The sequence below is a fragment of the Lindgomyces ingoldianus genome, assembly GCF_010093535.1.
Source record: "Lindgomyces ingoldianus strain ATCC 200398 unplaced genomic scaffold BDR25scaffold_57, whole genome shotgun sequence".
In the NCBI taxonomy this organism is placed as follows: Eukaryota; Fungi; Ascomycota; class Dothideomycetes; order Pleosporales; family Lindgomycetaceae; genus Lindgomyces; species Lindgomyces ingoldianus.
Window position 1 is genome coordinate 47,471 of NW_022985218.1, and position 24,977 is coordinate 72,447.

Below are 24,977 nucleotides of genomic sequence, written 5' to 3' on the forward strand. Positions count from 1 at the left end.
TCCTGTACCTCTTAATTGCCGGGGAAAAGGACGGAGCGGATCGCGAGGGGAAGACAGGAACGTATCTTCATGATTGGATTCCGTAGCTATGGGTGTTGGCGATACAGGTTGCAGCCCTACAGCTTCGCTCCTTCGCGAACATGGAGCATTTCATGTTAATAAGAGGCTGGCTCCGTTGACAATCGGGGCTAAAGTCAGGAGACAACTTGAGGAGAGACAATTCCAAAATGGGAAGCGAAATCGAGGAACTCAAGAAGTTGGTTGAACAGTTGCAGAGTCAGGTGACACGATTGAGTGGTAGGTGAATGCATGACTAAGCGGCGGAATCCGCGCTGACCCTGGCGCCCAGACCAGGAGGAAGTTCGCAAGCTTCAATACAAGTATGGCTACTATCTTGACAAATGCTTGTACAAGGAGGTAAGAATTCCCATCTATTTCCATTTGGCATGCCGCTGATGATTTCTAGGTTGCCGACCTCTACTCGAACCACCCGGATACGTGCGTAGAGTTCCTCGGGGGTCGCTACAATGGCAAGGACGGCGTACAGCGGCTGTATATTGGCCGCTTCGCAAAAGCCTTCGTAAATGGCCGTAATGGCCCTGTCCATGGTTTCCTTCTCGATCACCCTCAGATCCAGGGCATCGTTGATGTTAATCCTGAGGGCACCCGCGCGAAGGGCCGCTTCCGATCCATGATGAGCGCCGGCACTCACGACTCAGTAAAAGACACGCACCCTCGAGGGCTAGTACAGTGGTGGGAAGGAGGTATCTACGAGAACGAGTACATCAAGGAGGATGGCATATGGAAGATCTTCAGGCTGAAGTACTTTCCGTTCTGGCACGCCACCTTCGAGAAGGGCTGGTCTCACACGAAGCCCAACTACGTCCCTTTCCTCAAGACGCTATATCCCGAGGATCCGAATGGGCCGAACGAGCTTTGCGAGAACCCTATGCTCTGGCCGGACTGCCGTGTCGTGCCGTTTCACTATACCCACCCAATTACAGGGGTACAGGTTGCTGATGACGACCTTAGAGCTCCAGAGTATGGCAAAGATCCTAGCACCGGTGCACCCCCATTGACGCTGAGCAAGCCTAAGTCAGAGACGTAGATATCTTTTTATATGAAGAACGAATCGTGTTTCTTGACTTGAGCTTTAGTGCCACTGCTCCATTTTGCGATGACTACGATTCAAGTAACTACTTTGGTCAACCCCTCGATGGCCTCATGCCTCATGTACCCTTCATTTTCAAAGAATAAAAACGTTCTGCTTGTTACGCTAACCACAGCTCAGGTTGGTTTTTACTGAAGCACTATCTACTCCTCAAGAGGTAGCTTGAAGAGCCTGATTGCGTTTCTCCTTGCAACCGCATCCTTCTGCTCCTTGGGCAGTTCCACCAGTTTCCACCAATTCTGGGCTTCCTCTACAGTCTCATACGGCGTATCTACTGTGCTCAGTAAAACTTCTAAGCCGCTATTTGTGGTTACTTACCGATGGCATACAAACACCTGTCCAACCCAATCTCTTCAATGCAGTACTTCAAACCCCGGGTATTATAGTTGCCCGACGTGGTGATCGACACATTATTCTTGAAATAGTAACTGTAATCTTGTTTCATCGGCCTTGTTCCTCTTTTGAATGGATGGTTGATCCAGTGGCTTGCTCTCCACAAATTGAATGGTATGCTGCGTTTCGTTAGGACCCATTTCAATCTATCAGGCGTTGACTAACCCTTCTCCCAGATGGCCCGCTATAATTTGCACTTTTGGGTATTTGTCGAGGAATCCCGAAGATAACACGGCGTATAGGTGCCAACTTAAGTCAAGGTGGAATTGCACTCCGGCGCCCAGCAAATGCTTCCGGTCTCCATATCTTGTTCCTGGCTGAAGGTCCTGCTGGATGGCATATCGTGGATGGAAATAAATCGGGACATCTAGGTCCTGAACAGTTTTCCAAAACAGATCATACTCAGGTGTGTCGAAATACACCTTTTCCTCGCCTTCAGAGCCTTTTGACTGAAAGTCGTTCACAAGACCCCCAAACATTCCCAAGTCTTTCACCGCTCTCCTCAACTCATCCGCTGCATCTTGTGCATTATGCATTGATATCGCTGCCAATGCACCAAATCTCTTTGGATTCTTCTTCACTTCTCCGGCCAGGTAATCGTTTGCGACTTCCGCCATCTTTTTGGCCTTGTGCGGATCTGGCTCGCCCTGACATCCCGGCGAAGTCAGAGATAGCAGCATGTACTCCACTCCATGCTCATCCATACTCTTGAGACGCCCATCGTGGATATCGAGAAGACGACGCTCATGCGCTGACAGGCCGGACTCCTGATCTACTCCCGGTCGCATCAAACTTTGGAATTGAGCGAAGGTATGGGCTTCAACACCGGCTGGATCTATAATCGCCTCTTCGATTGCGATTGTGCCCTTCATTTTGGTACTATAACTGCTCTAGTTTGTCGTATGCGAAGTCTAGGTGGTTATTTAATGAGATTGTTCTTGATGAAAAGCACTCGTGTAGTTTGTTGGACGATGAGTTCGTCTGTGGATTACTAACAAGCTTCCCCAGTCTCTCATAGCAGGTGGTGTTGAAGTTTCGCGAGCAGAGTTCCTGTCAACACTACCCCAAACCCCACTCCCTTGCAACGCCTCATGGCGGCAAGCATGTGGACATGCATGCACTCCTGCAAACCCACGCCCGACTGATGGGGCAACACCCTCCAGATCCCCCATCGGCCCCATCTCACCGACCCCACAGGCGTGCCACCTCCATCGGCTTCATCACCCCGATGGACAAAGATCCCTGCATTCAAACGCGCCGACCCTGCGTCCCCACATGTCCCCAACTCGGATCACCCATCTCGGTGGCGTCTGCTTCAGTACATTCTGTCACACCACTGGACGTTAACTTTGTGTATAACAAGTTGCATTTGGAGCAAACCGAGGCTGTATTTGTCCTCAATCGGTCAAACTGCGATTGAGTTCGTCGAGATGGCTCATATCTTCTCCCTAGCCACACCTGCCTCTCCATCATATCGCGAAGGGAAGCGTTCCGGCGACCAGGTTAAATTTCCGGATTCAGGATTCTTCCAAGGCTTCAACTTACCGTCGCGTTTGGAAGCAGATATCTTTGAATTGGAGACGACAGGTGAGATTCCGAAAGACATAAACGGGACCTTCTATCGCATACAACCCGATCACCGATTTCCTCCACTATTTGAAGAAGATATCCACTTCAACGGTGATGGCTCTGTATCTGCTTTCCGGTTCGAAAATGGCCATGTCGATTTTAAACAGCGTTTTGTGCACACGGATCGATTCAAAGCAGAGACTAAAGCGAGAAGAGCGTTGTTAGGAAAGTACAGGAATCCGTACACCGACAACGAGATGGTGAAGGGTATCATCAGGACAGCTTCAAACACGAACATTGTGTTTTGGAGAGGCATGCTGTTAGCCATGAAGGAAGATGGCCCTCCCTTCGCCATGGACCCAGTGACGCTCGAAACAATTGGACGCTACGATTTCGATGGGCAGGTGCAATCGCCTACGTTCACAGCACATCCAAAGTTTGACCCGGATACGGGAGAAATGGTTTGTTATGGCTACGAAGCAGGAGGAGATGGTCATGACGCAAGCTGTGATATTGTGGTGTATACGATTGACAGGGATGGCAAGAAGACGGAAGAATGCTGGTATAAAGCGCCATTTTGTGGAATGATACATGATTGTGCCATCACAAAGAACTATCTAATCTTGCCGTTAACGCCAATTAAAGTAAATTTAGAACGGCTGAAGAAGGGGGGAAATCATTTCGCCTGGGACCCAAAAGAGGACCAGTGGTACGGCATTGTGCCGCGTAGGAACGGGAAGCCAGAAGATATTGTCTGGCTGCGTGCTGACAACGGTATATTCAACCCAGGCGCCCTTGCCCGACCGGATGTTGACAATACCAGGCTTCCACGGCCACGTCGCCGGCTCCTACGAAGACGAGAATGGCCACGTCGTCGTCGACCTCACCATCGCCTCCGATAACGTCTTCTTCTTCTTCCCGCCCGACCAGCCCGACGGCACTCCCTCCACGCTCCTCCAACGCAACAAACTTGTCTCTGATACCTACCGCTGGACCTTCGACCCCAAATCTCCAACAAACACGCGCGTGACACCCACCAAGCTCTTTGGTATTAACGGCGAATTCTCCCGCGTCGACGACCGCTTTCTAACGCGTCCTTACAATCACTTCTGGCAATGCCAAATCGACCCCAGCAAGCCCTACGACTTCGCTAAATGTGGCGCACCCGCTGGAGGTCTGTTCAACGTAATAGGTCATTTTGAGTGGGACACTGGAAAGAAAGATACCTGGTTCGCCGGACCTACTTGCACGTTCCAGGAACCCATTTTCATCCCCAGGGAAGGTGGGAAAGAAGGGGAGGGCTATTTAATGGCGCTGGTGAACCATCTGGATGTACTGAGGAATGACATCGTGATTTTTGATGCGCTGAATTTGAGTCAAGGGCCCCTTGCGGTGACTCACTTACCCGTGAAACTAAGGTTGGGATTGCATGGGAATTTTGTGGAGCAGAAGGATATTGAGGAGTGGAAGGAGAGGAGGAAGGAGGGAGGGAGTGTGGGGCCTGTGAAAGTAGCGACGGAGCCGTTGCCTTGGCAGAAGAAGATGAAGGAGGCGAATGGCGCGAATGGGGTCAGTGGGCATTGAGATTGTAGGTAGAGAATTGACATATTTCTGGTGTAATTGCGTGGCAGGAAAAACGCCATGTCAGGCACTGGAAGAGAAACATATGGGCTGCCTTCGCAGTGCGGTTTCTTGATACCTTAATTTTACACTTAAGGGCTCATTCTGCATGACCTCCTGCTTGGTCACAGTATCGGCCGTAACGTAGAGATTGTGGATTGGAAGATCCTGAGAGAAAATATATATATACATAGAGAGGGCTAAGAATGTTGCGCTCTATCTTAACTAAGTCCAACCTTTATATAGATTCCACCCCTGCCTAGATGAGAGAATAGTGAGATATATCGATCTCCTCACGCGATGCTAACTACATCCCCCAATGTGAGAACATGTTTCTTAGAAAGAGTTGAAAATATTTCCAATGGCTGATAGTCCATTGCCAGCACCGTTGACAAGAACGCCTGGTGCAGCCCACTGATATGCATAATGCGTAACGTAGTCCTGGCTATCCAGCCAAGGAAGAACCTGTTTCAAGAAGTTCTGGATTTGGGCGTCACTTCCACTTGGTGCGAACTCTGTGATCCAGACGGGACGGTTGCCTCCAGCCGCGTGGGCGTCTTGCACGTGCTTCTTAAAGTATGCAATATTTGTAGCGGAGTCATACCTGTCAACTCTAAGTCCAAAGAAAGCCAAGAAAGGGGCGATGGAGAAATATACCAGTGAATAGCAATGAAGTCAATTTTGCAGCCAGTGCAACCTGCCAAGAATTGTTTCAGCCATGGCAAGCCCATGATTGAACCAGTCGTTGCGTCTTTGACGCCGTTGGTAACGGCTGGGGCGCCGAGTTTGAGCTTGTCGCCATATTTGGAAAGAGGCTGCATCCATTTCTTATATGCTGCGATGGTTCCAGCGACGTCTTGCATGCATGCTCCTCCTTTTCCGGCTCTAGATACGATCAAGTCAGTATTTAGAGGGTTCACATATAATTTTCTGGTCGCCATACCCGCATTGATCGGGTTCGTTAAAGCTCATGGCATGCGTTGTCCCAGCATTGACATATTTCTCCACGTCAGCAGCCCACTTGCTTGTGTGGTCTGCATCCTTGCCCCAAAGCATAGGGACAAATTCTAAGTTCGCGGCACCGGAAGTTGAGCTAGCCCAATTGTACATCCAGGAGACCTTGGAGTTTCCTGTTTTGAACAGCTTGGTAACTTTTGGATCATTGAATGCAAGACCACGCTTCTTCGCCACGGCTCGGGTCTCGAGGTTATTGGCGTTGGTGTCAATGATATCGGCGGTAAGCGCAGCTGGAGCGGGCATAGGGACGGCATGGGAGATGGAAGCCAGGCCCAACAGGGCAATTGTAAGGAAGGACTGCATGTTAAATTTGACAAAAGAATGGACGACGGAATGTCAGAGGAGGAACTGTAAGACCGTTGCCTGAAACTCAACAGTTGAGCGAGTGTATGGAAAGAAAAGCAAGAATGTGAAGAAGCGCTTCTAGAATACCTCCCTGTATAAATATGTCCGTTTCATAGCTGTAGGAAAGCCATGACGCTGCGGTAGGTTGCCTAATTAGGAAAGCTACGATACATGGGGTCGATAATATGCAGTTTTGATTGGTGTTAACTCCTTCCCGGTCAACGAAGTCCGGAGAAGTCCGGTGAGACTCTCTCAAAGGAAGCCACCAGGAACCTTGAAACGGACTTGGCTCGCAGTCCTGAATTCCAACATCGAAAGGTTAAGCTTTCGAGTGATCGTGTTTCGTGAGGGCTTTCGCGCGAGAGCGCAAGGCCGCCAGGCGCAGCATTCTGTTTTCGGTAACTGAAATCTCCGTCCGGACTTCGCGATACCTCATCCAGTCGACTTGCATGTGAATGCAGAGAAAAGATTGGAGGGTCAGGTGAAGACATGAGGAAACTCGTGCTAAAGGCATGTTTGCCTTGGGCAGCCTAGTGGAGCGTAAAGGAAGAGTGTGCCGAACCTTAACATAAGAATGGCCGGAGCCCTTAAGCACACTAAGCTTATGTGGATGTTTGTCAAACAGAAAGGCAGTCGAGAACATCCGGGCTCTCGAGCCTAGTACCGCCTCAGATGCAAATCGTTCCCTGCTGGGTGAGGCAGTACCACGAAGTCTGCGGGAGCACTTGTCCAGCTTTGGTATTCTAGTTAAGTTACGACGAGGAAACATTGCTTGGTAAGGGCTTATAGACAGAGATTAAAGCGACAGTGATAGCTGGAGACATTAAACAACGCAGGGAGATCGAAGACGGTCATAGTTGACTAGGAAACGAACGTTCGCTTAGTCAGCGTCTAAATGCTCCTCAGCATTGCCGTGAATTAGCCTCTTACCACGCCACCATGCCTTCCCAGGTAGGTACCAATGCCTACATCATCGCTTCTTGATCTCCCTGGAGAGCTTATAGCGCTCATAATCGCCCAACTCACATAACCGTCGCATCTCGCCCAAATCGCGCTCCCTTCGAAGCAGCTCCGCCGAATCGTGACACCCTGCATCTACTCTCATATCGCGCTGGACCCTATCATCTGCAGTGACTCCTAGTTCCGAAGCGCTGCTACTACATTCCTACATCGACCTGATCTCTCTCGATACGTAAAACGCCATGCTTCGATTAGGGGCTATGATGGTACCTTAAGGAGCATGGTCGCCAACCCCATCCTTGCCTTCCAGCTGCCCGCACGGTGATCGAACCCTTCCTTTGAAGCAACAAAACTTCTAGCGCCTGACGGAAGGAATATAAGGCATGGCTAGACTATGAGCCCAACCCAGCATAGGAGGAGATATTAGTAGTCTTACCCGCAATCATACTGTCCAATCTCCACGTCGTACAATGCAACTTAGGCGTAATATTTAGCGCCATTGAAGCGGCAAATAAGCTTTATAGGGTTGTTCAACAAGTCTCTCCATCCTTCAGTTTACCAGAGATGCATTTCTTGAAGCTTGATTCCGGGAATATAACGACCATCGTGACAATTTCCAGAATATAGTAGCTTTACATCATGGCAGACAATGATATACCCCATTTTCTACGGACGAAACGAGGGTCAACATGTCTCGTCCACAGGAATGTTACGTCTGTGGAGGACACATGACTCCCAGCTTACTGAATCATCCTTTTGCCACTGCCTATGCATTGCGACATATCCTACCTGCTTCCGATTTCCATGGTTCTTGCCCCATGCGTCCATTCGAAAATTCTCTGCTTCAATTGACCTGTCCGGTTTTTTGGAAGCTTTGGCTCAATTTGGCATACAAACACCCAACAGCTGAGGCGTTACCTTAACTGGTTCATACTCCCAATCTTTAGTCGGCTCTTCAGTGGCATGTTCTATCATTTGCCTTCATTAAACCGATATTCATCAAAGAGTCCTTACTCCCGGAGACATTTAATCATTAGTGCCAGCTGTAAGCTAAGGCGAATCAATTAAGTGCAAGATCGACCAGGTATTTTCCTTTCCACTATATCCTATAAAAACTTTGGGAAAGAGGCTGTTAGAATCCAAGCTCAGAATCCAAGCGGTGTGAAGTCCATTCTCCACTGACAACTAGCTCTGACGTGCCAAGAGATCCAAGAGAGCCCGCTGTTCCTTAGTACGGATGAGGAACTGATTCCGAACACTGTGTAAGATCAAGTCCTCCTATTCAAGGACGCTGAAATCTTACAGGTTCACGGGGCCTCCCCAAGTCGTCATCATTTTCAAGATCATGGGTACGGGTGAGGTGCAAGCCGCCATAGGTGAATAGTCGGAAGGGCAGTTTGGATGAAACCGGGTCGCTCCCGGCATCTGACTACATCCCCACTTCTTGCCTCATTCCAATAGTCCTATCGAAAGATGCGTCAGCATCATCCAACAAAAGATGACCACGACAACGAACTCTGACAGGAGTGCCTATTAGGCTTACCGTGCTCCACTGCGTCTAGCATAGGTTTAAATACAGAAGCAAAACTGCGGACCTGCGTGAAATTTCTCACTCGTCTTCTTTTCTAACTCTTACGCTTTGCTTTTCCTTTACTGTAGTTAAGATGGTGCGTGTCGCAGTAACCCAACAAGAACCACTTTGGTTCGATCTTGCTGGCGCTGTTGACAAAACATGTCGATTGGTTGAAGAGGCAGCTAGTAATGGTGCACAATTGATAGCTTTTCCAGAGGTCTGGATCACTGGGTACCCTATGTGGATTTGGTTAGTCCTTCCTAACCCATAACGTGATGTACTATCAAAACTCCCTCGTAATTTGGCCCCTTGCTCATCGCCTTGCAGGACTCGTCCAATCGATGCCGAAATGGCCACTCTCTACATCAAGAACTCGCTCTCATATGACTCACCGGAGATGCAGAAGATTTGCGATGCAGCGAAACAGGGCAATATTGCCGTCGTCCTAGGCTTCTCCGAGAATGACGGCAACTCACTTTACATCGCTCAATGCATCATCTCCGCCACTGGAACTATTCTCATGAAGCGTCGAAAGTTGAAGCCTACTCACATGGAGAGAACGGTCTTCGGCGATGCCGGCGGCAAGAGCTTGTTTAATGTCATCGATGTAGATGGAGTCGGCAAAGTTGGTGCTTTGAGCTGCTGGGAACACGCCCAGCCGTTGCTGAAGTACCATACCATGAGCCTACGAGAGCAAATCCATGTGGCGGCATGGCCACCGCTGTATCCACATGAGGGAGTAGAAACACATTTCGCAATGAGTGCCGAAGGTACAAGCTCATTACCACGACATGGAAGTTCAACGCCTTTAGCCGCTAACCTCTGTAGGCTGCCAAACTCTGTCACAAGCATTCGCTATTGAGTCGGGGACATTTGTATTGCACTGCACGTCCATGCTCACGTCTAAAGGCATTGAAGCAATGAAGACATCCGACTCTCCGCTCTTTAGCACGACCGGTGGAGGATATTCTGCCATCTTTGGTCCAGATGGTAGAAGACTGAGTACGCCCATTCCGCCGGATCAAGAGGGTATTGTGTATGGAGACCTTCCCATGGATCTCATTCTTACTGTGCGACATTTCGTGGATGCAGTTGGACACTATTCCCGCCCGGAATTACTGTGGTTGGGTGTTGACGGCAGAGAGAAGCCGCATGTGAGGATGGTCGAGAATGAGAAGGTAGAGGCTGAGAAAGAAGTCTAGTTCGTAGAGCTGTGGAAGAAACTCTCTGAGACTGCACTAGAACCTCCTGACCTATAGTAGAGGATCCGCCCGTCTGGTTTCGATGCTGCAGTTCTTTGAACGAGTTTGCCCAAAAAGACAGAGGTCAGAGCTGGTTGGCTCAAATTACAAAGTCGATTCCGTGCTGTCCAACAGCCTTTCAATACTTTCTTGCGTCTCCAAATGAAAACCACTCAATGGATTTCTCAAGTGGGCTGACCTCGTCGCACAGCCCCCTCCTTCTTGAAATCTCCCCCGCATCCGAACACGCAACCTCATTCTTGCCCGTCGCAAAATAAATATCCCTAAAAATCGTCCCAACGTTCTTGGTTACGCGTTTTGTTAATCCAGCCACTCCGATTTCTACAATATATTAGATTAGGTGCTCCCAGAAATTCCGAGGTTTCACCAATATAATTATCCCGGTAAGCGAGGGGAATACCGGACCGTGCAGCATGGTAGATTGTTCTTGGAAAGCTTGTTTCCTTTCGTCAGTGTGCACCTTCTATGGAGTCAGAAATGTGTCGTTGTCTGCTCTGCCTTGTCTTTCTTCGTGCAGTCTTAGGACATTGTCATTTTCCCGGTTGTGCTTCGTAGCTCTGGCAGGAATGTGACACCATGACTGCTGTATCGCGATCACTTTTCCGTGTAGCGATCTTGAGCTTTCTCATTGTCACATTGTGCGCTTTTACGTTCTTTGCGAGGGACATTGGGCGATTCGGGATTCGAGATGGGAAACTACGGGTCCCGTTCCAGCTTCCAACCTCAGTATCAGCGTCGAAGACAAGGCCATCATTGCCGAAAGATTACTTGGATGTTCTAAGCCTCACCGAAGATCAGTGCAAGATCGCTTTCCCAGGTCTAATAGATGAGCTCCATGATGCAGTCCTCAGAGGAACATTTACCTTCAACAAGAGTAATCCGGATTACAAAGGCTTAATACAAGGGAGAATAAAGGATGGAAAAGTATTTAGTCCTGAAACTACAGTTTTTACGCCTTGCACTGATTCCTTTAGCTTTACATCTTGACTTCATCGCCCGACACTCTCCCCGAAATCCTTCACCAACGTACCGCCATCCTGCAGCAACTACATCGCGCTATCGTCACATCAACTACCGTAATACCAGATACCCACTTCGCCTTCGTCATCAACGATAACCCAAAAGACAACTCTTGGTCTTTCGCCCATCCAAACAAACCAAATACAGACAACACATGGCTCATGCCGCACTTTAGCTTCTGGTCCTGGCCCTCCCCATTCCTGGGCACTATGGATGATGCTCTTTCCCGAATCTCACATATTGAATCCAGCACGCCTTTCCCCTCTAAAATCGATAAAGCGGTATGGCGCGGTACCATATGGTTTAATCCCATCGGCAATCCATATTTACGCTCAAAGCTCATCACAACTACGACTGGAAAACATTGGGCCAACATACAAAAGCTAGAAAAGGACCGGGATGGGGAGATCACGAATTCGTTGAACATTGAAGAGTTTTGCAAATACAAGTATGTTGTGTATACGGAGGGGGTGACGTATAGTGGGCGGTTAGCATATCATCAAGCATGCGAGAGCGTGCTTTTAATGCCGCCGCTAACATACCTGACACATACAGCGCGGTGGATTAAGCCTGTTGTTGCTGAGGAGATGATGGGAACATTTGGCAAGACCCCTGGCTCTGACGAGTCCGAGAAAGTGAATAAGACGACAAAAGGATGGTCACCACCAACAATTCTCCCCACGGTAAAGGATTGGAGGGAAGCAAACGCGGTATATGTTGCGAAAGATTGGTCCGATCTCGAATCTACCATCGATTTCCTTCGCACGCACCCTAAGATCGCGGAAACTATCGCTAGCAATCAACGGAAGATGACGCATGGAAAAGGATATCTGAGTTCGGCAGCAGAGACGTGCTACTGGCGGGCACTTGTGAAGGGCTGGGCGAGTGTTGCGGTCCCGGACGGAGAGTGGGGTGATGAGTTGGGTGAGCGGTTCGAGAGTTGGATTATGAAAGAAGTGGTAACGAGAAGAGATGGGACTATTGGGAAGGTTTGGACAGGAGGCTAAATTGTCATGAGTCAGTGCAGATTCGTGTATATACTTATGTAGATGTCGTGCTGTAAATATTGGCATCTTTTATAATAGTTTCTGCATCCCACACCAGAACTAGTATATCAATTGAAATGGACCTCTTATAGTTGACAAGGGCAGACAAAGTAAGTTTTACAGAGATGCCTTCATTTACATCAAGAACCCAAGGCTCTGTCTAGAACGCCCCACTCCTCTCTATTGCTTCCACCGATCAGTTAAATTTCTCACTGTTCATCACCTTCTGTTCAGAAAGCTGGTTCTCATTCATATTCAGCTTCCTCCTTCCTCCCCCTTCTATCAACCTCTTCCAACAACTCTCCACACTTCGTTTGTAAAAATCTTTAGCATATCCTGCTTGAAGCCTGGTATATCCTTGTATTTGGCCATCTTTCGATCGTTATCGATGTCGAAACTGCAGTTGATTGCAACAACCCCGTTGATTTTCCGCCTCATTTTGCCTCCGCTATCTGCATCCTTCGATTATTCACTCTCATCGATTTGAACTATGATATTACCTCGTGGATTAAAAGGCGGCAACAATGAAAAATCTCATTATTTTCGTCAGGCGGGATGGTAATCTCACCGGCACGGTAGGTCGCTCAGATCTCACAACTTTGGTTCCCCTGCAATCTCTGGCATCGGAAATGTTGAATCTGAAGCGCGTATGCGAACATTAGTGTTGCCATGCGTCTTAGCGGCATCTGCGGGGGGTGTTGCTCGTTATCTGTAGTTGAAACATGCTAAAGGGCAGAAGAGTCCTGCTAGTCCCCACCCATGATTAAATGGCGGAGATACACAACGTCTTTTGCTAAATTAGATTTTGTATTAGAACAGATGCTCTTTCTGCAACAAAAATTTGCGTTAATTAGATCCAGATGACGGCGCGTTTGAGAAGCCTTATGGCTTGGCTGGGTATTTGCGAAAAGTGCAAGGAAGACGAACTGGTCAGAAACCTCATGAACGACGAGAGTAAGGTCTAATCATAAGGTCTACTCATATCGTATACGTTCCCTGAGAGAAGTATCGGGTTTTAGTAACATCACTGCTAAGGTTTTATGGTCCCATGTTTGACTCAAAGCTCCAATCCTTAATCATCTTTTCCGTCCCAATTTCTTCAGCCAGTTTCTTGAACTTTTCGCAAGCCCTATCATACGCGGCCTTTTTAAATGCTTCGCGATCTTGTCCAAAGGGTACAAGCATGCAAAACCCTACCGTTAATGTCATATGAGCAACAACCTCTTGATAATGGTCGTTGACATGTATGTGGAGGCCAGAGTTGGATAGGAAATCTGGACTGGGTCTACTATTCTCTCCGAGATTTGGTGCAATTGCTACAGAGTTGTTTTCATTCAGCCTTTCGATCGCTTCCACAGCTACACTCCCATCATTCGAATACCCTAGGTGACTGTCCTGTTCTTGAGATGATGACTTGTGAGGACAGCCGTTCAACTTGACCTGATCAACTAAGACAAGCGCATTGACTAAGCCCGTAGTCGACCCTTCAAGTAGCTTCAGTCGCTCTGGGGATTCCCGACCCTCCGGGCCGAGATGGCTGTATTCGTCAAAATCGATATAGTGGGTAACTACAGCAGCACGCTGTTGGTGCTGTAAGTCTTCATCATTAGACTTCTTGAGTTCTGACTGACGTGAGAGATGTAGAGATGAAGAGCATTTTGGGTTTCCTGACTCAAGCTGCTTGGATGGACAGTCATTTTTGAACAGTCCTATTTGGTTGATTGGCTCAGCATCCTTGCGATGCGTCATATCTTGGGATGTACTAGATTACTCTTTGTGCTCTGGGGAGTTGTGACTGGGCATGCTGAGTCGACTGTGATCCTTGAAGTCGAAATTCGGGGCATTCTCAGTCTCTCTCTGCCTGGAAGTTCCATTTTCATTCCTTATTCCATTACACCTAGATCGAATCACCAATGGTAGACGAGTGGAGTCCTCTGCATGGAGGAAACCTGGCTGACTAAGAGGCCCACGGCTGTCTGCTGGCGCCCCTTGTTTCACCAATGTCACTTGCTTTACTTCACATTCCTTAACCTTCTCCTCCTTCTCAGATGCGTCTACTATGCTGGTTGGCTTGGAAGAATTCCGGCGTGAGCACGTCGTATGTCTGCTATATTGGATGTTGATATATCTTTGGGAAGGTTTCCGCGTGATATAGCGAGTCCTCCGTAGTTCCGGTCATCATGGAGAAGTGCGTGGTCAGCAGCGAAAGTATTGAGGAAGATTGCGCCGCGACTGCGGCTGCGGGCTAAGGTATCTAAAGAGTCAGTACGAGCTTAGCAATCAATATCGATTCTTCACTTACGCAAGTGATGATGATTGCCTTTGATCCGACCGCGATCAGATTTGCTGATATCCGGGCTAGCTGATTTTTCAATACCATCTTCAGGAGGGGCTTGTTTGCCCGGCTCTATTCGAATACGACACGTGTCTCTGGCATTGGGGACTCTGGCGATTTTGGTAGTTGTGTGTGGGCTTGCCATCTCTAATGTGTCCACCCGGAGTCTCCTCAGACCAGCTAGAGTATTTACTGGTCAAATTGAGAGTCTCTGTTCTCTCTTCGGTGGGGTTGTCAAAGCACCTTTCGTTGCCTGAGCTAGCGCCTTGGTCATGCTTATCGACGCTACCCATTGTACCGCCTGATGTGCCAGTGCCAATTGAAGGCAGTCCGGATATTTCGGAATTGGGGCAGAGAGCAACGTTCTTTTTCATTTCTACAGACATAGTAGTAGTTGTCGGTGTAGTATATGGCTCATAAGTTGACAAGGAACAAGCTAAGACGACGAATGCGGCCTGTTTGTGTTAATAGGTTGAGACCATAGCACAACGTTGGCTATCACAATAATTCTTATGAATGATGAAGCCTTCTATTTTTTTTTTCGCTTATTGGGGACATTAAAAGAGGTGAAAGAGGCGATCACGTAATAGTAACAATTCTTCCACTTAACTAGAAATATTTGGCCATCACAATGGATTTATCGAGTGACTAGAGCAGAGGGAGTATAATGAAGTACGACGAACCCAAGAGGCGCCTTTGTTCTTCTTGCGTAAAGATGAGTTAGGTAGGTTTCGGGTACTCTGGAACGAGAGCACTTCCTACAAGGCTATAATGTGGTGTATATGGGTGTCGGGAGTTGTAAGTAGGAAGAGGGGAGATGAATCTAAATATGGTAGAGGGTCGGGGTCACTTTGATCCTTTGATCGAGACTGATATACGTCACGCATTAAGTAGGCACCAGCGGGATACTGCCCTGTGGCGATCATTCTCGAAGGGCGGCCAAGAATGAGTACGTTTATTGGCGAGTCAATACCGCTTGGGGCACTTGGAATGGCCGGTGTGTTGAAATCACTGAGCAAGGGACACAATGAAACATGCCAGCTCAGCGAGGGTAGAATACGCGAAATTGGAAGTGAAAAGAGGAATGAAAAGAATGTGCTGGTTTTTTTTTGTGGGTGCCTACTGCGATGCTGGCCTAGGCTGTGCGCTTTCCGGTGCCATAGATAGGTTTAATCGACTCCCTAGCGAGGTAGGAGAGAGCAGTCTTAATTGCTCAATGATTGCTACCGGAAAAATTAGCCTGTAGACTCAATGGATGCCAATTCGCACCGACGGTCAGAGTTCCTATACCGCTGGAGCTGCTCTTCATGGTTGGACACCTCTTCAGCTAATTTCGCAGCCTTGTCCTCAAACTCCTTGAGCTGGTTATGCATTTCAGATGTCTCTTCGATGACCCTTTCCACTTCCGCTTCCAGTTGCTATATCGTAGTCGATTTGGTTCTATTTGAGCCACGAAGGGTCTGGCTCGTCGCCTTTTCCTTTATGTGCCATTCTTGTACCTGCCGAATTTTTCCGTTCTTGATGTCGGCCTCTTTCTCATGGCTCTCCATGAGGAACTTTCGCTGTCCTTCAATTTCCCGAAAGAACTGGGAGTACCGTTTGGACTGCTCCTCGAGTAAGGCCTTTGTCTACTTAATCTCCACTTTCTCTGCTACCGTGCGGGAGTGCTCGGCCGCAAACATTTCGCGCTCTTTGACTTGTGTTTCCCTCGCCTCTTCTTAAAAACCAATTTAACTACCTTTAACATCGTGTTATAAGTCCACCGCCGCAGCATTCCTATGCGCAGGAGCTCTTCTCCCTTGCAGAAGATTCGAATTGATCACGGCGGTATTGTAGCAGGGGATTCTGATGGACATGCTAGATTATGGTTGAAGATAACCCTTGTGTAAGTGGATATGCCCATCAACGCGAGTGCTACTATCGCTTATCAAGTGGGATGCGTTCCGGAAGACTTAGGAGATGAATCTTCAATCACCGAAATTTTACCTACAGTGTTTCGTTCTGACTCCTTGACTCCAAATCCAGAGTCGGCGGCAGCGTGGCCAACAGTACGTAGTACGTTACGTTTAAGCTTTTTTCTGCTAGTAACTTCTTAATTTAGTAGTACTTTTGTACATAAGCAGTAAATTAATTAGCAAGTACATAACATAACAGTAACTTTTTAAAATTTTTATACTTTTGTACTTTTTACAAGAAGTTTTGTTAGTCTAGGTTAAAATTATTCTAGAAGAAGCTTTTTAGCCTAGATAAAACGCCCTGCTGTTAGTATAGCTTAAATTAATTATCTAGAGCAGCTTAGGCTAAAGCTTTTTTAAAGGTAGAGACTCCCTAGCTGTATATAACTGCCTTAATAACAATTTAAATTGTATAGCTAGCGCAGCAGATATAGTGTTTAGTAGTAAGAGGTAAATAAAGCTTCTTAGCTAAAGTTATAATAGTCTCTACTTAATGTGTTGTTAGCAACATAGCAAGAGAATTTAAACATAATTTTATTAGCAGAGCTTGCTCTGCTCCTTTCTATAGACTTTAGTTTTCTTTAGTTAGGGCTTAGCAGCTAAGAATTACTGCTTTTAGCCTTTTTAAGCTTATGTAAGCATAAAAACAGCAGATTCTTAGATAATTATTTTCTACGCAAAAACTAAAACCTTACTACGCGTGTTGTCTAATACCTATCTAATACCTTCTACTATAACCTACAACATAGTACTTTTGCTATTTAACGCTAATAAACCTTTCTTACTTTATAATAATTATTATTACCCTATAAATCTATAGAGAGATAAGACATTTCTTTAATAAAAAGTTTAATGTGCGCTCTATAATACATAAATCTAGGCAAAGAAGCGCCCTACTTAGGGCAGCCCTATACCTTTACTACTAGCTAAGAGGCGCGCTCTTGCTAATATTATATATATTGCAAATAACAGACTACAACTCTATATCCTACTGTTGTCTCCTCTAGTACCCCTATATTGTTATTGTTCTATGCTATTAGACTAGGTAAATAACATGTTTAAAAAAAATAGTAAGTAGAAGACTTTATATTAAAAGTGTTACTAATTAAAAAGTAAGGTTAACATTTATACTATAAATAAAAAACTAGTACATGTATTACCTTTTATAAACTTTAGCTTATTAAGCTCTTTTCTTTATAACATTTTTATATAACAGACGCCTTAATAATCTCTTTAATATAAAATTTTTAACTTATTAGGCAACTTTTTTAATATACTACCTGTGCTATTTACTCTAATTAGTTTAAGTATATAATGTACCTAAAAGCTACTATTAACATAGAGAAGGTTTTAGTCTACACTCTCTTAGTTATAAAAAGCAGGTATAAATAAAAACAACTTTAGTAATAGTTTAAATAAGAATATTAACATAGATATCTTTCTAAACACTAAGCACTATGCGTATAATTTTCTATCTACACCTATACTTATAAATTTTAATAATATTAAATTTCTTAAAAACTAGGCTATACTAGAAGTTAATAAAGGCTATATTAATAACTTTTATAAAGGTCTACTTAATATTAAGTTAGATACATGCACTACTTATAATTAAAAGTAGTTTAATATAAGATTAAATTAATAAAGTACTTATAAAAAGTGCGCTACTAATTTACTTAAATATAGACATAAAAGGAAATTTATTTTACTTTAAAAAAATATAAATAACTTTAATCTTAGCTTTTTACTAAACTTTTTTAAGTTAACTACTACTAAAGAGTAACTACTAGCATGTGTACACATTAATATAATAAACCTTTTTGCTAGAGTAAGTAAGCACTTTATGCATTATAAATAACTACTAAGTCCTTTATTATAACTTTAATAGAATGTAAGTGCTAATGTATTAGTATTAAATAAAGTATTAGACTTATTAATTTATAGGCACTTAGCTAGCTGCTATTTATAGCAAGCGCATTACTATCTAGGCTTAAGATGTGCAGCTTGTTATTTACATTACTTAGAATTTTAGCTAGTACTTTAACTTTACTAATAAGTACTTGTGTAGATAGACCTACTAAGAGGTGTTTTCTTATATAGCATTTATAAGTATATAGGTCTTTATGTAAAATTTATAAGAATATAGTTTATAAGTTTTAGTCTATAAACTACCTTTTATTATTTACTCTGCTTATAGTCTTCTTCTATAGGCTTCTTCTAATGCAGTCTTCTTCTCTACAAAGAGTTTAATAAGTGACTTAAAACAAGCTCTGCTTATGCATTTATTTATAAACTGTTATAGTATGTTAGTCTTTAAGCATCTTAACAATCTCTAGCGCTTAATTCTCTCTAGTGTAGTCTCTGTATAGATTATTAAAGCTAATAAGGAAGTCTTTATGCTAGTATTTAGCATCTATGTAAAGGATGTTAGTGTTGTAGTTTTATACTAAAAAAATAAGCTACTACCCCTAGGTAGAATAAGTAGTTTAGAGAAGTCTATATATTAACACTTAGTGCAATTTTACTATAGGCTAATCTTAGTATTATTTAAATCTCCTACTTCTAGCGCACTAGACTGTTCTAGATATAGGTTAAGAGTGTAGTGTAGGAAGATAGTATAGCGTTAAAAAGGTTAGCGCAGTTTTAAGTAAGTACCCTGTAGGTTTTAGCTAAAGATGCGTTTTTAAAGGTTTAATCTTAAGAAATAACCTAGTCTATTACTGCAGCTTAAAAAGCTTCCTCCTGCTAGGCCCTATAAACAGGAGGGAAATCTCCTAAAATATAACCTCTCTAACCTGTACTATAGTACGTACTTAGCAATTCACTGTACAAAAGTTACGTCTCACATTTTGACTACGTTTGTACGCCTCACGTGATTACTACGTTCACGTAGTTACGTTACGTACTACGGACTGTTGGCCACGCTGGTCGGCGGCGGTACAGCATAGGGCTACGTCGGTGGGATCACCCGCGAGCCGGCGGGCAAGCGATCACGTACGAAAGCCCTGTCGCGTGCCCGTCCTTACCTTGCTCATTTTGAATCCCGCTTGATGGAAACTTGGGAGATCTCAGCCTTGAATCGCCACTATCCTGCGTTGTTAATTAACCCACAGCTGAGGTCGTGTGCGAAGAAGTGAAAAGTTCAACTTCAAATCTGACCTTTAAACATCGTACATGTGGGCTCATCCAGTGATATCAATAAGGGATTGCTAACAGTGAAAGGCGCTGAGCTTCCAAGTTTAGCAAACAAGCATACCTTTCGCAATGTTGAATGTAAAATACTGGCGAAACATTCCCAGCTGCATATACCATCTCTGGAGAGACACAGGAGGAACGAAGGCATAAAGAGGAGCAGTTCAAAGTAGAGCCTTGAGTTTCATCAATCGGGACGCAGGCTATCGTCGAATGGAAACCAAGCTAGAGAAATGGTTAGAGGAGCAGACCTGGATGCTTTATCTCGTTTCAAACTGCGAAGACAATCTAACTATTGGACAATATTCTATTGTGGACTGTACTTAGACACGTTAATAATCAGACCCTGCTTTTCTTAATCGTTGTTCCAAATCATGCAGCCCCTCTTCATTCTTGTCTTACTATCAGGGTTCCCAATGGGGCGTACTACTATCCGTACAAAGTGGGCCGTACCGGTCACGTGCTTAGTATGAACGTACCGAGTTTGTGAGCCGTACCGTACGTTTAATGAAGCTCCAAGTACAGTACGTAGTACAGATTTTATTACCCTTTTAAGAGGGTTGTATAGGAATTTTAGGGGAGTAAGAGGGCTCTTACTTTCTGCAGCCTAGGTGAGAGACTGCGCAAAACAGACAACAGAGGTACTTAATTAATTAGATGAGGCCTGTAAGTATCTGAGGTTGTTTAACTCGAGTACGGCGTACTTCAACTAAACCGTACTACTCGTACAGATCACGTGAGCCGTAACAGTTACCATACGTACACTTCCCTCTCATCCTACCTCCCGTACGAACGTACACAAAATCTCACGCGTATAGGTATCAAAATCGCCTAATCGTATAGTAATACGGCTTGTTGGAAGTGCTGCTTACTATTGACTATTAGCTAATGTGCATTATAAAAACGGCAAGGCGGAGGTTGAGTACCCTTTGCCCACCCAATCAACAAACGCCAGGCGCCAGGCCAAGAAGGTCAAACAAACTGAAAAAAAAAAGGATTTATTTTCTACAATTTGATAGTCAGTTGCAGCTGCAGTGACACTATCCCTCACAATGCATTCAACTTCTCCACCCAGATGTATTAGAGTACGCATATTTCTATGCTCCTTTTTGTCAGTATCTGCCGTCCTGATAAAACCATTCCAACGTATGTGCAATTCTTAGCACTATGATCTTCTTAACTCGGAATTTCAAAATCCATTGGAGGTGTGGTATGTAATCTAGCTCCCATACAGTGCTTCTTTCTTAGACATATTAGAGCGTGAATACCCAATTATCCATATGATTACCATTCTCGTCCCATTACTGCATGCACAAAACGACTCCCGAAGCATCAGACTCTGCATCATCAGCTTACCGGCCAATACGACCTCTCCTCACTCCCTTCGCCTGAGCAAACCGCCTTGTACCTGATGCAGCTCCAGGAGGGCCACCGTTTGATTGGAATGCGAAAATATTAGCGGGAGCGTTTGGTGGATTGACTCCCGCTGACGCAGTTCCGGGTGTACCGCTGCTGCCGAAGTTGGCGAGATTTACTTGCCCATTCTGCGTGTTGAAGCCACTGAAGTTAGAAGAGGTTGCAGGCGCATTTGACGTACTAAAGCCACTGAAGCCAAAGGGAGTTGTGGGCCCATTCGGCGCGTTGAGAGTGCTTGGGCCACCTAATAGATTTCCTGAACCACTGAATGCATTTCCAGAGTGACTAGATCCCTGCTCAGTACCACCGAATGGATTCGTAGGACCACCAGTTACATGTCCAGAAACTCCCAGTGCAGTTCCAGGTCTCTCGAAAATATTTCTACTGTTAGCGAATGCGTTCGGGCCCTCGGGAGCATTTTGGGGAGGAGTACTGAAGGTAGGGCTTTGATTGGGGTTGTCGTTGGTGAATGGGCAGGTTTGGAAGCCTAGGAATGGTGGTGTTGGCGCGCTGAATGGCCTGCCATTGATTGAGGATTCGTTCTCTGCGACCGTCAAGGTACCACCAGGCACGAAGTCCGGTGCAAGGAACGGCGGCCTAGGGGTTGAGGCGTTGCCAACATTCTGGGTAGTGATTGAAGGAACCATCGAAGATCCGGGAATCGGCTTAGGTGTTGAGGTGTGACTAGCACTGGCCAAGGAATTATTCGTCAGCGCAGGGTGGTTCTGCTTGGGAGTTAAGATATGTTTGAAGACGCCAGCGGTCTTGTCGATGTCACTCTCCTCGTCCTTTTCTAAGTCCTCGAGTTCCTCATCGACCTCTCCATCGCTCAGGTCGGCCACCCTGTCGTGAACTGACATCTTACCACTTGAGCGAGAGGGATTGTTGGGAAATGAGGTTTGCCCGTGCCTGCCATAGCTGCGCATACCGTTACCTTGCGCATTTATTGTTGATATTCCAGCGCCAGCACGACTAAGGTTGAGACTTGGCCTCTGACGGTTCAGCGCGTCTTCCATGGCTGGAGTTAGAGAACGGGTACCTCGATCCTCATGCACGATTGTCTTCTTATCCTCTGGAGTGGATAGCGATTGTACATCGTTAGCTTCATTGCGGTTCTGGATCTCGCCCTCTTCATCTTCGGTCTCGCCAGAGCTAGAGGATTCGGTGGCGGGCGGTGGAGTTCCCTTTCTCTCACTCCACTGCAAACTAGCAAAGTGATTTGCCTTGCGATCTTGTCCATAGCTCATCCCTTTGAATACAACTAGGGCTGCTTCTTGTACTTCTGCCGCTTTCCTGGCTCTCCTCACCATTCTGGCTGACTTTGAGGAATTGAATCCTTCCTGGAGCCCACAGTCCTTCTTTCGCTCTTCACCTAGTGCCTTCAATCGCGGATGTGAATCCATGAACTCCGTCAACTCCTTGCTCAACTTGTTCTCATGGGCCAAATTTAGCAGTTGGTAGAGCATAGCGTGGATATACTCGCCGGCATGAGGGCATCGATAGGGACCGACCGGCCAAGGTGGGCTGTTGATCTTCTCCTTATTGAAGATATCCTCCTCGAAGGTATACCAAATCCAGCCGACATTCTCTTCGCTCAAGGCGACCTGCTTTAGCGAACTCCATAGTTTCTCCAGCGCTTCATCCCCCTCGGATTTCATCCCGAACAGGGTGAAGACACGGTGCATCTCGATACACGCAATCGGATTGTATGCGTACCATACGCTAATATTCCCACCATGTGTGGCCGCATGCGCGATCCCGCTAACAACGGTATCTGCAGCGTTCTCATCGACCGATCCAGCAGGTAGTACGATTTTGTCTCCAAAGGGATCCTCTAGATAATTCTCAAGTGCTGGTGCAAAATGCACGAGACTGCGCTTGTGAATGCTCTTGCCAAGCGGCGTGTATCCACCTTCCAAGTAGACTTTAGTCGACGAATCTTCGCTGATGTTGCGCCGCCAAGTTGAAGGCATCGGAGCATACTTGGCCTCCGTAGTCGCCCGCTCCGATGTGTCTGAAGACATTCCAAGGCTGCTTTGGTGGTGCGACGTGGGTGCGGGAGTTTAAGGCGGGGTTGTTGTTTTAGCGAGATCAGACATGGTCTAAAAGATTGCCTTGAAATAGGCGCATTGAAAGGACCACCTTTCTAGCGAGTGTAATATTGCGAACCTTGCTCACTGACAATAGGTAGTCTATTATCCCACCACAACGCGGCTACCTAGCCAGGTTCGCTGCGGCGTACTCACGTGATTGGCCCTTTCACTCCTAAGCGGGCCCACGTCTTGGTGCTTCCTAGCGACGTAACACAATGATGAAATACGTCGCAACTTTTCATAATTAGACTTACAGCTAGGAGAGTTCGTGCCACTCCGCCCCCAATTAAAGGCTCTCCAGATTGGTAATTCGCCACCAACCACGCAAGATGTCCAATATATTATTGTTTCCGCCGTCCTCAACTCTTCCAAGTATCTACTCCCCTCCCTACGCCAAGTTCGCCGCTCCCGGGGCTGACGCGCCCTCCACACTCCCTCCGAGACTTCTCCTCACCATGGTCCATTTCACCCCCGAAACGCGAGAACGGATTCTTCCAACGCCGACCGAACCTGCCCCGCTCTGTCCGTCAGATATCTCCCCGAACGCCATACAAAGGCCTCAATTTCCAAGTCTACATCCATACAGAAGCGTTAGGCTGTATTCTTAATCGGATGCTCCATCTTTCTAGCCTCGTTCAACTATCATCATGCTTCAAACTTCCACCGACCGTTCCAACATCTTTCGTGATTCTCAAAGCATGGAAGATACTGGAGTTGCCATCAGAAGGCATTCAAACTCTGTGAAATCATCTCTTCTACAGCATCTCACTAGTGTCAGTGACTTTCCCCGAGATACGGTTACTGATGAAGGAGATGGCAGACGATGCTGATACTATCATCGAGCTAGTCCACAACATCATCCGTGGCTTCTTGGAGACAGAATATTCCTCATATAGCCAAGGCCTCATCAGGACCTTCGTCAAAAGTGATGAAGTACTTACGAGCCAAGTCGTCCGCATACAACAAACGTATGGCACCGATATCTTGGAGGAGAGGATTATTGATTCCACACCATTGTTTGCAGCTGCTAAAAATAGTACGCAGATTGGTACGGGGTCCTGTGCTCCTAATTTCTTTACGGTAGTGGCAAGACTAACATTGTAGGTAGAGGCCATGGAACAAAATCGTACGCGACGAGTTATGGTAAAAGAGGGGAAAGACCGGGAAAGACAGTGTGCGGCTAAGATGCAACGAAGGCTTCAGCGGTTAAGGTCCGATGAGAGTATCCGATCAGTCGACACGGTTATTCAAGCTCCGAAATTGGAGGGAGCACGGGGAGCAATAGTGGCATGGCCTGACCTCTGAGCAGCCGCAACCGATGCACATACTCCGTCTCTATGGAGACCCGAAATGCACAGAACCCTGTCCTCGTTCCAACTCAATATCTTCTATATTGTCGCCAAACAGAGCACGGAAAATGACAGAGACCGCGCCGGCGAAGCTCGATCAGCAGGTTTGAATACCGGGCTCTTCATTTAGTCGTCAGATGAACTTTTGCTCCCATTAAAAAACTAAAAACGTGCTAAGGATTAGATTCGAAAGCCGAGCCGCGAATGATCGAAGGAGCGGGAGACTCTAAGGAGGAATATAATAGCGGCCAAGATGATGTGAAGTACAGGCCAGAGGCTCCTGCCGCTGAATCGATGTAGAGAGCGGTGTTCCTAGTGATCAATTTGTTGTTTATTGACGACTGGTATCCCTCCGTTTCCGTGGCTGACGATAGCAAGGCGGAACGAACAATTGTGAAGGGAGGGGAGAAAGACATTAAATGCTAAAATGGAAGGGGGATTGCAGAATTTGCGCTTTTCAGGCTGTAGTTCAAGAAGGAAGAATTCCGAATGGAAGGGGATAGATTGAAGGATATCCTTGGGAACTAATACACAGTAATTTCGGAATCGGATAGACCTCTCTCCCCTTTGTTTGCCTCACCTCTCGCTTCACACCTATCGGAGTGAAGGTACCAGGATAGGCCGAGCTAAAAGTCAAACCCAACGCCTTGGTGTGTTCAAT

At 46.2% G+C, this 24,977-nt stretch overlaps 9 protein-coding genes across 9 annotated transcripts; 5 read left to right on the forward strand and 4 right to left on the reverse strand.

The window, feature by feature from the left end:
- Positions 1-227: 227 nt before the first annotated feature.
- On the forward strand, positions 228-1,271 carry BDR25DRAFT_297676 (uncharacterized protein; the record flags this gene model as incomplete). The annotated part of the gene is made up of 3 exons (XM_033689018.1): positions 228-297; positions 350-417; positions 467-1,271. The coding sequence occupies 3 exons, from the start codon at positions 228-230 to the stop codon at positions 1,106-1,108; spliced, it is 780 nt and encodes a 259-aa protein (XP_033540437.1). The 3' UTR covers positions 1,109-1,271.
- A 43-nt stretch (positions 1,272-1,314) lies between these two features.
- Positions 1,315-2,436, reverse strand: BDR25DRAFT_245190 (amidohydrolase-like protein 2; the record flags this gene model as incomplete). The annotated part of the gene is made up of 3 exons (XM_033685881.1): positions 1,315-1,445; positions 1,490-1,683; positions 1,730-2,436. 3 exons carry the CDS (start codon positions 2,434-2,436, stop codon positions 1,315-1,317), a joined length of 1,032 nt encoding a protein of 343 aa, XP_033540438.1.
- Positions 2,437-2,994: 558 nt separating this feature from the next.
- On the forward strand, positions 2,995-4,717 carry BDR25DRAFT_297678 (9-cis-epoxycarotenoid dioxygenase-like protein; the record flags this gene model as incomplete). The annotated part of the gene is made up of 2 exons (XM_033689019.1): positions 2,995-3,907; positions 3,957-4,717. 2 exons carry the CDS (start codon positions 2,995-2,997, stop codon positions 4,715-4,717), a joined length of 1,674 nt encoding a protein of 557 aa, XP_033540439.1.
- Positions 4,718-5,089: 372 nt separating this feature from the next.
- BDR25DRAFT_383449 (uncharacterized protein) lies at positions 5,090-6,195 on the reverse strand (the record flags this gene model as incomplete). Its single annotated transcript, XM_033697824.1, has 3 exons — positions 5,697-6,195; positions 5,411-5,638; positions 5,090-5,357 (listed from the first exon to the last, which is right to left on the reverse strand). Exons 1-3 carry the CDS (start codon positions 6,071-6,073, stop codon positions 5,090-5,092), a joined length of 873 nt encoding a protein of 290 aa, XP_033540440.1. The 5' UTR covers positions 6,074-6,195.
- Positions 6,196-8,687: 2,492 nt separating this feature from the next.
- On the forward strand, positions 8,688-10,014 carry BDR25DRAFT_272746 (carbon-nitrogen hydrolase). Its single transcript, XM_033687328.1, has 3 exons — positions 8,688-8,897; positions 8,976-9,418; positions 9,477-10,014. The coding sequence occupies exons 1-3, from the start codon at positions 8,740-8,742 to the stop codon at positions 9,848-9,850; spliced, it is 975 nt and encodes a 324-aa protein (XP_033540441.1). The 5' UTR covers positions 8,688-8,739; the 3' UTR covers positions 9,851-10,014.
- Positions 10,015-10,486: 472 nt separating this feature from the next.
- On the forward strand, positions 10,487-12,504 carry BDR25DRAFT_337748 (uncharacterized protein; the record flags this gene model as incomplete). The annotated part of the gene is made up of 5 exons (XM_033693219.1): positions 10,487-10,540; positions 10,652-10,834; positions 10,885-11,854; positions 12,082-12,086; positions 12,307-12,504. 5 exons carry the CDS (start codon positions 10,487-10,489, stop codon positions 12,502-12,504), a joined length of 1,410 nt encoding a protein of 469 aa, XP_033540442.1.
- Positions 12,505-12,950: 446 nt separating this feature from the next.
- Positions 12,951-15,993, reverse strand: BDR25DRAFT_362598 (uncharacterized protein; the record flags this gene model as incomplete). Its single annotated transcript, XM_033696599.1, has 14 exons — positions 12,951-12,972; positions 13,034-13,727; positions 13,773-14,033; positions 14,072-14,221; positions 14,279-14,383; positions 14,421-14,676; positions 14,738-14,747; positions 14,791-14,820; positions 14,942-15,049; positions 15,074-15,409; positions 15,435-15,558; positions 15,585-15,729; positions 15,811-15,915; positions 15,955-15,993. The coding sequence occupies 14 exons, from the start codon at positions 15,991-15,993 to the stop codon at positions 12,951-12,953; spliced, it is 2,385 nt and encodes a 794-aa protein (XP_033540443.1).
- Positions 15,994-20,523: 4,530 nt separating this feature from the next.
- Positions 20,524-22,934, reverse strand: BDR25DRAFT_107125 (uncharacterized protein). The gene has a single exon (XM_033683517.1). It carries the CDS (start codon positions 22,896-22,898, stop codon positions 20,811-20,813), a length of 2,088 nt encoding a protein of 695 aa, XP_033540444.1. The 5' UTR covers positions 22,899-22,934; the 3' UTR covers positions 20,524-20,810.
- Positions 22,935-23,296: 362 nt separating this feature from the next.
- On the forward strand, positions 23,297-24,272 carry BDR25DRAFT_319808 (uncharacterized protein; the record flags this gene model as incomplete). Its single annotated transcript, XM_033691852.1, has 3 exons — positions 23,297-23,489; positions 23,746-24,003; positions 24,076-24,272. The coding sequence occupies 3 exons, from the start codon at positions 23,297-23,299 to the stop codon at positions 24,270-24,272; spliced, it is 648 nt and encodes a 215-aa protein (XP_033540445.1).
- Positions 24,273-24,977: the final 705 nt, after the last annotated feature.

What these genes read in the sequence shown, in the direction of transcription:
- BDR25DRAFT_272746 (XM_033687328.1), top strand. Translation starts at nt 8,740, where the DNA reads ATGGTGCGTGTCGCAGTAACCCAACAAGAACCACTTTGGTTCGATCTT. An exon ending in GGGTACCCTATGTGGATTTG is followed by an intron (nt 8,898 to 8,975) that starts GTTAGTCCTTCC and finishes ATCGCCTTGCAG; the next exon opens with GACTCGTCCAATCGATGCCG. An exon ending in TTTCGCAATGAGTGCCGAAG is followed by an intron (nt 9,419 to 9,476) that starts GTACAAGCTCAT and finishes TAACCTCTGTAG; the next exon opens with GCTGCCAAACTCTGTCACAA.
- BDR25DRAFT_107125 (XM_033683517.1), bottom strand. Translation starts at nt 22,898, where the DNA reads ATGTCTTCAGACACATCGGAGCGGGCGACTACGGAGGCCAAGTATGCT.